Genomic DNA, 14,953 nt, shown 5'->3' with positions numbered 1-14,953 from the left:
GAATATTCTTTGGAAGGACTGATGTTGAAGCTCAAACTCCAATACTGTTTACACCTGATGCAAAGAACTGACTCATTGGAAAAGACCCTGATGCTGGAAAAGATTTGAAGGCAGGAGAAGGGGATGACAGAGGATGAGGTGGTTGGATGGCATCACTGAGTTGATGGACATGAGTTTGAGCAAGCTCCGGGAGTTGGTGATGGACAGGGAAGCCTGGCAGGCTGCAGTCCATGGGGTTGCAGAGTAGGACATGACTGAGCGACTGAACTGAACTGAAAAATGTTAACTCCACTAACAGGGCTGATAGAAAATTTGGCATTCGTGGGATGATCCTAGCTCTACAGGGCTCGTTTTTGCTCATTCTCTCTGGAAGCTTATGTACCAATGAAATAATCTCACAACAGTAAAATGTGATAGCACATACACCTTTTAAATGTCCGAAAACATGCAAAACTAAACAGTAAGTGGCACAGAAATGTATATATATGCAAAATTGTGAAGAAAAGCAAGGAAAGGGTAAACCCAAAATCCAGGGAGTGGGCCTGTCTTGGGGAGGAATGGGGGTGTACCAGGTGAGAGGTCCATGGGATAGGGGGTGGGACTTTAATACTGAAATGTGCTGTTGTCCCAACTGGGGGTGAGAACATGGGTATGAGATACCTCTCATGTGTTTTCCTCACGCATATAGTGGTGTAAGGTGCAACAGTTCATCTTGTAACTGGATGCTTAGCAGCGACTCATAGGTCAGGATATCGGGAACTGGAAGCAGCAGGATGAATTCCTATGGAAGTAGCTATGGTGTTCACTATGGCTCAAACGGCCAGACACAAACGAGGGATAAAGATATGGATTTATTGTTGTTGTTCAGTCACTGTGTCTGACTCGTTGAGACCCCGTGGACTACAGAACTCCAGGCCGCCCTGTCTTTCACCATCTCCTGGAGTTTGCCCAAGTTTATGTCCATTGAATCAGTGATGCCATCCAACCATCTCTTCCTCTGCCACCTTCTCCTTTTGCCTTATTGGAAAAGACCCCAATGCTAGGAAAGACTGAAGGCAGTTGGAGAAAAGATGGGGGTGGAGGAGCTCTAAGTCTGCTCTAAATTAACAAATACTCCCAAAAAGCACCATTGGATTTGTCTTCATATTCCGCTGGGAACCATGCCTCTGACTGAATGAGCAGCTCTCAAGCTTGGCTTTGAGCTTTTTCTGGCACCCACACCTCAGCAATTCCTGTATCAGCCTCAACCCTAAAGGGGCCAAGATTGCTCTGGGAACCTTAGATTCCACTGTGTGGACACGACAGTCTTTCTGGTCACCAGTATCTAAAAGGTCTCCAGCTTCCAGATGTCATTAACTTACTAAGAGACTCACAATTTCACCCCAAAGCCCAGCATGAGTGCATCCTCCAACCAAGGTCTCCTTTCCCCGTTAGGCATTCTCCCAAGGAGACAAAGGTTCTCTAGCCATGGGGGCCAATGATACTTCAGCAACTGCCATCCTCTTCTGAGTTTTTAATGTATCGGAACCTGTTGAACGGAAATTTTTATTAGTTGATTTCCCTCCCCTAGGTGATGACTTTTAATTAATGACAAGTTTCTTAAAGAGCAGGCAAAGTACATCAACAGCAGAATTGCGTCCAGGAGAGCTTTTATTTGTACGGAACAGTTTTAAAAATACAGAATAAAATAGCTTTATCTCTACTATTATTCACAACATCTGGTCCAAATATTACATATTAAAATACTTAAACGTTTAATGAAGGTATGTTAGAAAAACAATATGAAAATTCTTTTTAAAAACGCCATAAAAGAATTAGACATAAAAAACAACCCCACCCCAAATACCCTCAATATGCAAAATAAAAATAAAAACCAAACAAAATCCCAGAAAGGTACATAGCCAAAGTCAGTCACAAAAACTTAAGGAAAACATAGGCATCCCTACTGTTTCAAGAACAGTCAGAAATTGGCTAACATGACAAAGGTTGCTATGAATGAACAAAAAGGGTTTTAACTTGACTGTCAGTAAGATGGCACCACTGGGGAGGGGATCCTAAGTGCCAGGAAACACACAGAGCAATTCTAAGGAGGCTGGATGTCACCACTGTAGGGTGAGGACAAGGAGGTCAAGAATAGCCTAAAAGGACAGGAATGTGTGAGAGGCAGCTGAAAAGGGATCTTCTGCGTTAACATGCTTCAAGGGTCCAAGGGCAGAAGCTGAATGCTGGCAAAAAATGGGCAACCATCTTGCACTACTCCACTTGTGACTGCAGGAAGAATGGAGGGTAGAGGAGGTCCTATTCTCTGTGTCAAAACTGTAAGGGGACAGAGCACAATACAAGTAACATGTGAGCCCCCAAGTGTTTCCCTAAGACCAAGGGGTGGCTCCCTGGAGAAGTGGGCCCTGTGAGAGCTCAGGCTGCCAGGGCATTCAGGGGGCACAGCCGGGTGAGCAAACCAGGAGGCAGCAACAGCCATGCCAGGCATGCTGCCCGCAGCTGTGTGTCCACCCCAAGCTGTGGGGGTGAGTATGCAGGATGCTGCCTTTCTGTGCACCAGACAGGTTCTGGGATGAGGCTTCTGCCACAGTTCCTTATTCATCTCCTATCTGGCCTGGCCATTCTTGTGGCATTGATTATTATGGAAGATTATAGTTGTCAACTTCAAGTCTAAGTTGCTAGTACTAATATTTCAGCAGGGACATGAATTAAAGAAATAACAACTTAGCTCATGGTCATAAAATATATGCGTGGGTAAATAAAGTATAAACACATACTAGAGATTCATCAATGGAGAAATTCTATCATCACATGACATTGTCATGAAAATTATCATTCCCTCCCTGGAAAACTGTGACTATTATCCTGGGTAGAAATATTATTTTACTATATGGAAATACTGCAATATTCATGCATAAACCAGGTTATCATCATGAAAGTCAGTATTCTACAGTATGAAGCAAATCCTGTGTATGAATTTGTTACCATGAAAACGGGAAACCATCAGGACCCTTGCCTTGATCAATCACAAGAAACTTACCACAATCTAACACTGAAGCCCTCTTAAGAAAGATTCTGTATCAGTAAATCTATGTGAAGTTCGCTAGCGAGAATAAGAATGAGAATTGCCTACGAAGACTGGAGCCATTTCCCATTTTTCTCATGAAACAAGGTCACTCAGGCTTTTCCTTTGATTGAAAATTTCAAACCAAATTCAGTGGGACTATGATCCATGTTAGATATTTTATCAAAACCAGTGTGGGTTCTCCCTGGCCCCCCCACCAGTGATACTGTAGTGTCTTTTGTCCTATTTTTAAGTTTCTACTTTTCACATCATGATCACCAATATAAATGTGAAAATGGCGGGAGGGGTGGGGGGTAGGTGTTCAAGTGGGAATTGGAGAATGAATGCTCTGTCCAAGGACATTCACATTCAAAACATCCTACAACGGTTCAACTGGCCAAAGCACGGGGTGTATGTGGCCCCAATAATGCACATAGCAGGTGCACAGGCACAGTATCCCCCAAAACCTCCTTTTCAGGTATGTGCTCAAACCAAGAAACAGATGAATATAGTTTTTTTTCAACTACAGACTCATTCTTCAGTGTATCTGCAAGCAAGAGGACACTTCCTAACCTCCTGTGCCTTCCCCCACCATGGACAGAGAATCTAAGTTGGTCCCAATGGAACGAGAAGGGGGAAAACCCTCTTTTTCCAATAGGAGGTGGGGGCACAGGGCTTCTTTGCACATTTTGAAGACTTGCACACATCCTGAGTGTCACCCATTGAGAGAGAAGATGCCTGGGTCAAGTTAAGCTGAAGGGAACTTGTTCCTGAATTACCAATGGTTCAGAGGCTTTCATTTGGGTATGTGGTCATTCTGCTCATCTAGAGACCAAGAATACTGCAAATCTCTGGGATGTTTAACAGTTTTCCCCACTGTTCAGAGGAGAGAAATTGGAGATGCTAAGCAAAATACAAATAATAAACTAGGCAATTAAGGTGACAACTAGGGCTGTCAGTCTTCAGGGCTTACCAAGTCAACAGGATGAAAATCATTAACCAGTGTGCTTCTAAATATGCTCCCCCACCAAAAAAAAAAAAAACCCATACAAATTTAAATTTAGAGTCTTTCTTTACTTAATTTGCAATAAGGTTTTGGCAAAACAATGCAGTAGCTCTGGAGTGTTCTTGCCAGAATAGGCCTTAAAGCCCCAAACTTTACAGGAGTCAAGGAGGCCAGTTGTGGGGGCCAGAAATTCACCATGTGGATTCAAGGCTGCCAAGAGCCATGTGCCCACTGCCTGTAAACAATCAGGTAAATAACACTTAAGAAGCACTATCTCATGAAACAAGGTCACTCAGGCTTTTCCTTTGATTGAAAATTTCAAACCAAATTCAATAAGTCATTTTTGTCAGAAATAATGTTATTAATAAGAATTTAACAGAGGGGGACTGCTAGCTGCTTTTCTTATCCCTTCAACAAGAAAGGAAGCATTTGGTCAGGGGATCTAGTCTTCCCTTCTGGAAAATAAAAATCCAGCAGACATTCAACATGACAACCCACAGAAAGTCTCCTTAAGCCTTAACTGCCAGATGTGAATGGCAACTTAACTGCAGTGATTAATTTACCAGGATGCGGAACCATTCAGTACAGCAGCTGTTTTGTCACCTGCCCTGGCTTCCCTTCTTCAGAAAACAAATCAATGTACAACTTAACTCATGGTTTCTGGGCTCTGGTCCAGCAGTCAGTTTGATAAACAGATTAAGCATTATGTATTTACACTTTCATGGCATCAAGCAATACAAAACACAACCACAATAATGGTTACTGGCCTTCTAGAGCCATGACAACAAACTTCCCTGTTGGTGTCCATAGCTTTAACAAATGCTGGTTCCTTTCTTAATGGGGGATAGGAGATAAGGGACAAGTAATAGGGATTTTAGGTAAGAGGGTCACATGGAAAAACACTGATTAAAAAAATCCATAATCAGTTACATTAAATAGGAATAAAATCTTGTAATTACAAATACACACAACAATAACTGACATCCACATGTCAGCAGAGCCAAGATCCTCATAAACATCTGCTTGGTGCCTTTGTGTGGCACTCTATACCCGTCACACCAGCCAGGAGTGATAAATACCAAATAGAGTGTCTCAGCTACTAGTAAAAAGGAGACCAATAAGAGATGGGTTGGCCTAGCTTGGGCCAGGGTGGCACCAGAAAGTGTAATTGAGAATCAGATACTGATTTCAAGGTACTTTCCCTTCCTGTCCAACCCCCCAATTTCCATTCTATCTGTACAGACTTTACCCATGCACAGAGTTGGGCACAGTGTAAAGCATCTCACTGTTTTCAACTGGCCAGCAGCCACCTACACACAGCATCAGGCATCATAAAATCACACTTGACCAGTCAGTTGTGACAATGCAAGGATATTGGTACCCCCTGACCAGAGGAGGTCTCTGTAGGTGCAGGTCCTGGTGCTTTCAAGGACAGAAAGCCCCTGAACCCTGGAGGTGGCCTGTAAGTAAGCTAGCACAGGGTGTTAGAAGGGGACTTAAAACAAGAAGTCACTGTAGACTTCAAGCATCCACTCCCACAGGAGAGCAGGAACTTCAAATTCAGTGACCATGACCATCAACAGATGTTCTCAAGGGCTTAAATAAAAAGATAGGTGAGACATCGTATTAGACATGATCACACCCACAAGAAAAAGCTACCTGTAATCTGTCTTAGCTCTGGGGTGGAGAATGTAAATGCAGATCTACAAACATGTATGTTACTTCCTGTTACTCAGCAAGGAACTACAGGTTCATGCCTCACTGTGGCCAGGCCACAGGATGAGCTACGGCTATACTGTGGCCTGCGAGTCTTCATCTGAACTCCGGCTACTAGCACTCTTCCCGAGGCCTTTCCATGTGTAGCCTGCAAAGGTTGGACTGATGGGTAAGTAGCTGAAACATCTGTATTTTTTAATAATGTTCATGCCAAACGGCAAATCATAGGATTCCATGCCATCGAGAGACTTGCTCCCTTTGCCCACGCCCTTCTTCCATTTTCTGATTCCTCTTTCCTCTGGAGTACCTGTGGAACACACAAAGCAAAACAAAAACAGAACAATGGAATGTTTAGTTGAACAGTTCTACCAAGAATTGACATTCTCTGCTTCTGTTGTCCCGTACATTGAATGGAATAGGATGACAGAAAAGAGCACTTGAGGAAGTAGTTGATGCTCAAGCCAGAAATCTAAGAATCACTAACCACTCAAAACAAATGTTTCTAAAACACAGATCTGATCTTGCAAAATAGGATCAGAATCCTTATTACATCTCACAATGACTTCACTCCTCGGTCACTGCACATCCACCACCCCCCTTATCTAGACATCAGTTCAGTTCAGTTCAGTTGCTCAGTCGTGTCCAACTCTTTGAAACCCCATGGACTGCAGCATGCCAGGCCTCCCTGTCCATCACCAACTCCTGGAGATGACTCAACTCATGTCCATTGAGTCGGTGATGCCATCCAACCATCTTATTCTCTGTCATCCCCTTCTCCCATCTTCAATCTTTCCCAGCATCAGGGTCTTTTCAAATGAGTCAGTTCTTCACATCAGGTGGCCAAAGTATTGGCGTTTCAGCTTCAGTATCAGTCCATCCAATGAACATTCAGGACTGATTTCCTTTAGGATGGACTGGTTGGATCTCCTTGATGTCCAAGGGACTCTCAAGAGTCTTCTCCAACACCACAGTTCAAAAGCATCAATTCTTTGACACTCAGCTTTCTTTATCTAGACATACCACTTTTTGTATTGCTTTGCTCCATTTTACTGGGGGGTGGGGTGCATTTGTCACAAATTCCCCACTTGTGCTCCTATGAGGATGAACTTCCACTGGTGTTAACACTCCTGGCAATTCTGCACCCTGACAGATGAGTCAGCAAGAAAGATCTGGATCTTCATGGTTCAGCACTCCTGGATTCCTTTTCAAAAGTCTTTACAGTGCAGATAGCACTGGTACCTGCTTTTAGCTCCATGGGAGCCCTAACAGTATATTTCTCTGCCTGAGCCTGGGTGATGAGGTCTATCCTGTGGTACAGAGCTTAAGAACTTCTCATTATTTTCACACATATAAGCTATGGCCTCCCATGGGCATTTCAGTAATGAAACTGACCATTCCCATCTCCCTGACTCTTTTGTCTCTCTCTCTATTAAGTGCTGACTTAGGAAAGAAAGAGGGTATTACTGACCTCCCACAAATCTAACACATTCCACCTACTCATGTGTGTGATTCCTTCTGCCTGATGTGTTCATCTCTCATTTCCCCAGTGACCTCTTCTTGATTGAGGCTTTTGGAGGTAGATTAAGGGCAAAATCTCAACAGATCCTTTAAGCTCAAAAATAAACATCACCCGTCTTTGACAGGATGAATCCACCAGTGTGTCCATGGCGGCATTTTACAGTATGAAGTCGCCTTCTCTAGGAAGCCACACGGCAGGCCCTACATCGCCTCTTAAGCTGTCACCCAGCACTCGGCATAGGAGGAGGAGTGCTGCCCGCTGGTAGCAGCTGGCTCAGAAGTATGTGAACTGCAGGGCTCCAGGCAAGGCTGAGCAGGAGGGCAGGTAGCTGGAGCATGCTTAAGGCATCCTGCTGCCATATCACCATATACAAAGAATTCACCTGTTTTCTCTTAGAAATAATTCAGCAAGAAGGAGAAAAACTAAAGTGATTCATGAAAGGTGGCTCACGGTATCATCTTAATCACTTCAGAAAAAGTTTATCAGTGATGGCTTTGAACTGATTCATGCTTCCTGCTTCCCATATTTATTTGGCAAAAAAGTAGGTAACATATGTAAGAAGCATGTTTGATATATGCCACATACCTGGGATGGTGTTATCCAAAATAAAAGCCACACAGCCTCCTACAAACATCGCAGTTGTGAGAAGAACATTCAACACTTGATCGATTCCTGTTATCCCTAAAAACAACATAGCAACAGGTCACAGACAGAATAGACTTGTCCTTGACTTAGAAAGGAACACTGGGGTGGACCCTAATTGCCAGTCAATGCAGTGCATGAAAGTGTAAATTTCTATTGTGCATGTGTAAATTTTTGCCAGTAATGCCTTAAACTACTATGACAATAATAGTAAATAAATTATTTCAACTACCTTCAACAATAATCAAGTTATCTCCATAAGGAAAATTTCTAGCAATGATTCACAGAAAGTAAATCTAACAGAGGGGACTTCCTTGGTGGTCCAGTGGTTAAGAATTCCAATGCAGGGGACGAGGGTTCGGTCCCTCGTTAGGGAACCAAGACCCCACATGCCTCAGAGCAACTAAGCCTGTGTACCACAACTAGAGAGCCTGCACACTGCTCAATGAAAGATCCTGTGTACAACAACCAAGACCCAGCACAGTCCCCACCCTAATCTAACAGAGTGGAGTTCACTCTATAATAAACTATGACGCCTTCAAGGGTGTGGGGGAGTGTTGCTTGCAGATTAAAAATATATATATCAATATAAAAGATGGCTACTGTAAGGTTGAAAAACTTACAAAGTGAATAACAAGATGACAAAAATGTTTGTGAGATCAGCAATCAAATGAAGGGCTTCAGAATTCTGGGTTACTGATTAGTGCTTAGCTGCTTTTAAATTTAGAGCAAATTTATTTGTAAAGATGTCATTATATGAATGAGATACATGAAAATAGAAATTCACACACTTTTTGTATTTAAAAATATAATGATCTCCAACAGAAAAATAACATGTTTGGTGAGAATGTGGAGAAAGAGAAATCATTGTGTTCAACATACCTGATGCGAATGTTGTGAGCAATGTTCCATAGCTCACCTGCTATGGAAAACAGGTATTTCTCAAAAAGTTAAACAGAATGGCCCAACAATTCTATTCTTAGGCATATTCCCGAAAGAATTAAAAACAGGTACTCAAATAGTCCTCATTACCAGGCAGATTCTGTTATTTGTGAATTGTCTACACACTAAAATTTATTTGTAAACCCAAAATGAATACTTGTGGTGCTTTTAGTCATTCACGGACATGTACAAAGCAGTGAAAACTTTGAGTCACCCAACACACGTGTTCCCAGCTGAGGTTAAACAAGGTAATGCTCTGCCTTCTGGTTTCAGCTCTCAGACTGTAAACAATATTCTTTTAGCAGTCTGTATAATAACACTTTTTTTTTTTTTTGCATTTTTGTACTTCTTCATTGGTAATCTCGCTATTTAAAACAGCCCCACTGCAAGATGGCCATGATGTGCCTAATGGAGAAAATATGTGAGATGAATGTCATTCAGGCATGAGATCTAGTGCTATTGACTGTGTTCTTCCAAGAGCAATGGTTCAGGATTTGCTAGGTCTATATTCATGGGGATTTTATAGAACATAACTACCATGAGAGAGAACTGCCTGTACTTGCACATCAATGTCCATAACAGTACTATTTACACTAGTCAAAAAGTAGAAACAACTCAAATGTGCATCAGTGGAAAAATGGATAAACAGATTATGGTATACACATACAATGGAATATTATCTAGCCATAAAAATAAATGAAATACTTATATATGGATAAATCTTGAAAACATTATGACAAGTCAAAGAAGCCAGACATAAAAAGTCACGTAATGTAAGATTCCATTTATGAAACATCCAGAATAGGTAAATTCATAGAAATAGAAAGCAGACTGGTGGTTGCCAGGAGCTGAGAGGAAGGGAAATGATGGGGGTTAACTATTTAATGGGTGTGAAATTTTATTTTGGACTGATGAGAATGTTTTGGAAGCCAGAGAGAGGTGGTGATTAGATTATACAACACTGTCAATGTACTAAAATACCACTGAACTGTTCACTTTAACATGATTAATTTTATGTTATGTGAACATCAGCTAAGAAAAAAAATACACACACACATATATAAAATGATCCCCAATTCTGCATAAAATGTCAGCAGAAAAAGTTGTTTCTTAAGATGTTCTTCCTTCGCTCATTCTTTATGACATTTGGGTTATTAACATAAAAAGGAATTAGGGACTTCCCTGGTGGTCCAGTAGTAAAGACTTTGTCTTCCAATGCAGGGGTTGCAGGTTTGAACCCTGGTCAAGGAGCTAAGATCCAACATGCTTTGTGGCCAAAACGTCAAAACATAAAACAGAAGTAATGTTGTCACCAAGTTCAATAAAGACTTTAAAAATAGTCCACATCACAAAGAACTTTTTAAAATAGGAATTAAACATACACACACTACTATATATAAAATAGGTAACTAATGAGCGTCTCCTGTATAGCACAAAGAACTCTACTCTCTGTGCTCTGTGGTGACCTGAATGAGAAGGAAATCCACAAAAGAGGGGGGTATGTATATTTGTATAATGATTCACTTTGCTATACAATAGAAATGTATGCAATATTGTAAAGCAACTATATTCCAATAAAAAATTTTTTTAAGAAGGTTGATCTTGAACTCAAAATAGTTGTAATCCCAACAGAAAAACATGTATGGCAAAGTATATGAAGTTGAATTTCAAGAAATTCTAAATTTTAATATAGCCTTAGTCTGAAAAATCAAAAGGTTTTACAGAGGCATTCTCCCAAAGGGTAGGGTGCTGATTTGTTTGGCTTAAAAAAAAAAAAAAATGAACAGATGGAAGCAGGGAGAGGAAGAAAGAAAAAAGGAAGAAGGGAGACTGTGCCATGCACATCAGTTATATGCATTTGCCAACTCAAGTGGGGAGTGCAAAGGGATTCAAGTTAAACTTCGGCCAAGTGGGACTGCAATGAAATACACAGATGAACATTCATTGAAATGATTCCTGAAGTTTCATGAACTGGTGGTTGTGGTTCCAGTTTTGCCACAAGATTCAAGGCCTGTTTCTCCTACCTGTGACAAGAGGGTTCTGTCTGAGGTAACTTGGAAGGACGAGCCCAAAGAAGATTGAAAATCCAAGCACAAAGAGGTTCCGGGAAGAATTTAAATCAATGAACTGCAAGTTAGAGAGTCCAACAGCTGTGATCATTCCTAGAGAGAAAACATCAGACCACAAGATCCATTATCTCACCTACGGCATGGATGACAGGTACGCTGTCCAGGGCAGACTCCCTACAATGGCCTTTCTCTGTCCCATCAGAAACAAGTTGGGAGACCTGCGTAGTGTCAGGATGGAACCAGAATGTGACCACTTGACTCAGGCCCTATCTGGGTTTATTCAGGGGCATAAACATTACACTTTCTTTAGATCAGGCAGAAAACTGAAGACAATGGTTCCCCTTAAAAACTCAACTCAAACATTTCTATTACATTAGGATATGGGCTTGAATATCAGGTCCCTGATTACTAACGTGAATGGCACAGAGATCAAATTGACTCCCTTCTGTAAAAACTGACAGTTTTAAATGGCCCACAGGGAGAAGATATCTGAGCTTAAATCAATTAGAAATGGCCACTAGGGACTTCCTTGGTGGTCCAGTAGTTAAGACTGTGCTCATAATGCAGGGGGTGTGGGTTCGATTCCTGGTCAGAGAACTGGGAACTAAGATCCCACACGGTTGTCTATGGCCATACCATCCTGAACATGCCCCATTTCATCTGATCTCAGAAACTAAGCAGGGTCAGGCCTGGTTAGTACCTGCATGGGAGATCCCACATGCTGTACAGTATGGACAAACAAAAGAGAAAAGAAAAGAACATTGCTCCTGAAGGTCTTATCTGCAACTAAATCCGTAATGGAATAATTCAGATACAAGAAAAGAAACAGCTTCTATACCACATTAAAATATGTGATATCCAAAGATATCTGCAGAGGATATTCAAGGCAGCATGCTTTCAATAAAGCATGACAAGAACCTTTAAAAAATGGCAACTAGAGACTAAAATTTAATCTGATTTTTCTTAGCTCATTATTCTACCTTTAATATCAATTCAACTCAGAAAGTGATATGCATTTATATGTTTATATGGTATATCCTTTTGTATTTTAAAATAGAAATTTATCATTACCTTCAGTCTCACTGAAGGAATTCCTTAGCAATGTGAAGAAAGAAACGGAGCTTGAGAAGAAAGCCAACTAACAAAGAAATGGAATTTTACCAAAGAGAGTACAGAAGAGGGCACCAAGCACAGGATCTGGAAGGGAGGCGAAGAGGGCACTGAACTTTCCGATCATGCCCAATGCGAGCATGAGGGCTGCGCCGTACTGTATCACCCGACGACTGCCAACCTGCAGGACACACAGAGGGCAGAGACAGGCATTCACCTTGAGGTCCTCCATGAGCACGCAGCACTACTCGGGTCCCAGCAGGCAAATGTGACCAAAACCCACAGACAAAATCTACATTACTCTTAAAACTTTTAGTTAAGAGGGTCTAACTTTACAATGAGGATTGATATCAATACATAACTACTAAAAACACATCCAGGGTATAAAGATTCTCACCACCTTCCTTCTTCCTATCCCATCTGGTTCCTGCTGGAAGCTGACTCCTCTGCTTCATTTGACTAGGGGGACCCCAGGGCTTGACCTATGGGTCTCTGAGCCCTGGGCAATGTTACCTCACTCTGCACTTATTCCTGAGTTGTGGTCTTGGGTTTCTTAATGCCCACAGCCACCAGCCAGGATGATTTTGTAGTGTCTCAAATCCAAAATGCAAAAAGTACACTTGGCCCCTGCTTTTCTTCTGGGTTCTGGCAGATAAGACAAAACAGTTTGGGAAGTTCTCCTCCTGGCATATTAACCATGAGAGGTGGCACAGCCTAGAGACCACCGTGTGCAGGATTCTAGAGCCGAGAAGCCTGACTCCTATCACTGCTCCGTCTCTAACCACATGACGGACATTAGCCTCTCTGGGTGGCAGGATCCTCATCTCCGTAACAATGAACAGTGTGCTTCTGCTTTGAGGATTAAATAAGCTCCATGTAAAACAGTCTGAACAACACCTGGCAGGCATTAGGTTATTTGATAGCCTCCCACCTGAACTGGCTTCCTCTGGCCATTCTTCTGCCCACCTGTCCTCTCCACTGTAATGGAGTAACCTCTTTAACATCATGACTTAGGAGACCAGGTCCCTGCCTAAGTCTTCTGGTGCTCATCCCCCTCCTGGCCAGTTCTCAGACCCATATCAAAGTACTGATACTACCCTAAAGCTACCTGCTCTGCAAAGCCTTCTTTCATTCCAAGGCTCAACTCTCCCAACACTGGACTTCTGCAGCATCACACAAAGCATTTCCCATGTGGTCCCAACTTTATTGGTTAAGTTTGATCTCTGCCTTCTAGAAGCTTCTATCTAGTCCACTGTCACCCAGGTAGCAAGAGACGGAGCTGGCACTGGGCTCAAGAATCCTGCACTATTGGTCTCTACTCTGCTGCTTCTCCCAAGAGAACATCCTGAGGACATAAACTGAATAAAAGAGCTTCCAGAAATGGAATAGTGTCCACAATGCTTTATGTGTGAGTTACAATGAACAGGGAATGACTATTTAAATAATTAAAATGAAATGAAACGTAAAAACGGACTCAGTTGTACTAGCTACATTTCAAGTGTTTAGCAGGAATAAGCAGTTAGGGGCTCCCTCAGGGGATAGTGCAAGTATAGAACATTTCTACTACTGTGCCATTCTCCTGGATGATGCTGGGCTAGACCTTCCAAGAGCTTCTCAATGAGCCCAAGGGTCAAGTTCAGAGTAAGAAGCAAATCTTTTACTAAGATACCCAGCTAGAATCACTCACAGCTGATGCTGGAGCCTAGCTTCCATTATTCCAATTTACAGCTCCATCCCATTATACCACCACCAAGTGCAGGGATACAGCAAAAAGGGTCATGAAAACTGGCAATGGAGCAAAAATGACTTATGCTTGGCTGTATTACATGATAAGGAAGCCTTTCATTTACAAAAAGCAAGCATTTTCAGCAAACATTTTCAAGGACCAGCACTTCAGAGTGAGGGGGAGGTGATGGATACAAATATAAGTAAGTCATAAGCTTATGATCAAATAATGGTACTGCTGCAATTATTAGGTGGTGGGTTGTCCAGTGGGAAGAAAAAACTCTGAAAAGTTGGGGAGGATTCCCTAGAGACGGTCTTGAGGGATGAGTAAGACAAAGAGCAACCAGACAGAGGGATCCATCTCCCAGCAGAGTCACTCCTGTTAGATGTGCAGTGGGGAGGACTGGGCTGGCCCTAAAGATGCCTGAAACGATAAATCTTGTATGAAAACCATGCATGGAGGGCTGATCTCCCTTAGACGCTGTCCAAAAAAAGCAGCAAGTTAGTCACTCTTTTGTTCAACAAACATTAACCAAGTGCCTGTTATACATTTCTATTCTAAACACCAGAGACACAGCCCTAAAATCCCTGCCCTCCTGGTGCTTATGTGAAGCCTTCACATCTTTCTCACTGCACACTCCCTGGAATCACTTCCTAGGCTCCCTTCTAATCTCCTTCTTGAATTGCAGCTCTGCATCCAGGGCCACTGAAGAATTGACACTGCATTTCTGACTTTCCCCAAGGGTTCAACAGGGTGGTATGCTGCAGAGGAGAAATGATCTCCTTTCGGATACCATCAAAAAGGATAGTATGGCCGAGAAGATGGTATTTATTCTTCCTAGAAATAAACTTAGGTCTAAATATTGTATAACAATATCTCTAGTTTGCTTATCTAACCACATGCTAAATGCTTTACATGAAGTAATTCCAAATTTTGCAAGCTATTGTTAATAGACAAGAGCATAGGAATTCAGAGAGGAGATGTAACTTGCCCATGGTCATATTAGAAGAACATGATGGAGCCAGGGCTGAATCCAAAGCAACCACCTCCCTACCATGTCATGCTGCCCTTTTCTGTGGGACAGACAGTGGAACACTCTCAACATAGCAGTCCTGCACATGGAATCCAACCCATCCAACCTGCAGAACTTCAGAACACA

The 14,953-nt window shown here is 42.1% G+C and overlaps 1 protein-coding gene across 3 annotated transcripts in view; it reads right to left on the bottom strand.

Moving 5' to 3' along the window:
• Positions 1-3,223: 3,223 nt before the first annotated feature.
• Positions 3,224-14,953, bottom strand: part of SLC23A2 (solute carrier family 23 member 2) — a 137,557-nt gene continuing 125,827 nt past the window's right edge. For all 3 annotated transcript variants that reach the window (XM_040247906.1, XM_040247909.1, XM_040247908.1), the window contains 4 exons: positions 12,120-12,249; positions 10,914-11,051; positions 7,891-7,986; positions 3,224-6,093 (listed from right to left, as the gene is read on the bottom strand). In XM_040247906.1, coding sequence (XP_040103840.1) covers positions 5,861-6,093; positions 7,891-7,986; positions 10,914-11,051; positions 12,120-12,249 — 597 coding nt within the window. In that variant the 3' untranslated portion in view covers positions 3,224-5,860. The remainder of the gene's footprint in view (positions 6,094-7,890; positions 7,987-10,913; positions 11,052-12,119; positions 12,250-14,953) is intronic.

Source organism: Oryx dammah, unplaced genomic scaffold (genome assembly GCF_014754425.2).
Source record: "Oryx dammah isolate SB20612 unplaced genomic scaffold, SCBI_Odam_1.1 HiC_scaffold_10, whole genome shotgun sequence".
NCBI classification, from domain to species: domain Eukaryota; kingdom Metazoa; phylum Chordata; class Mammalia; order Artiodactyla; family Bovidae; genus Oryx; species Oryx dammah.
The sequence above is the reverse complement of the archived record's forward strand: the minus strand, read 5'-3'. Positions and strand labels throughout refer to the sequence as shown.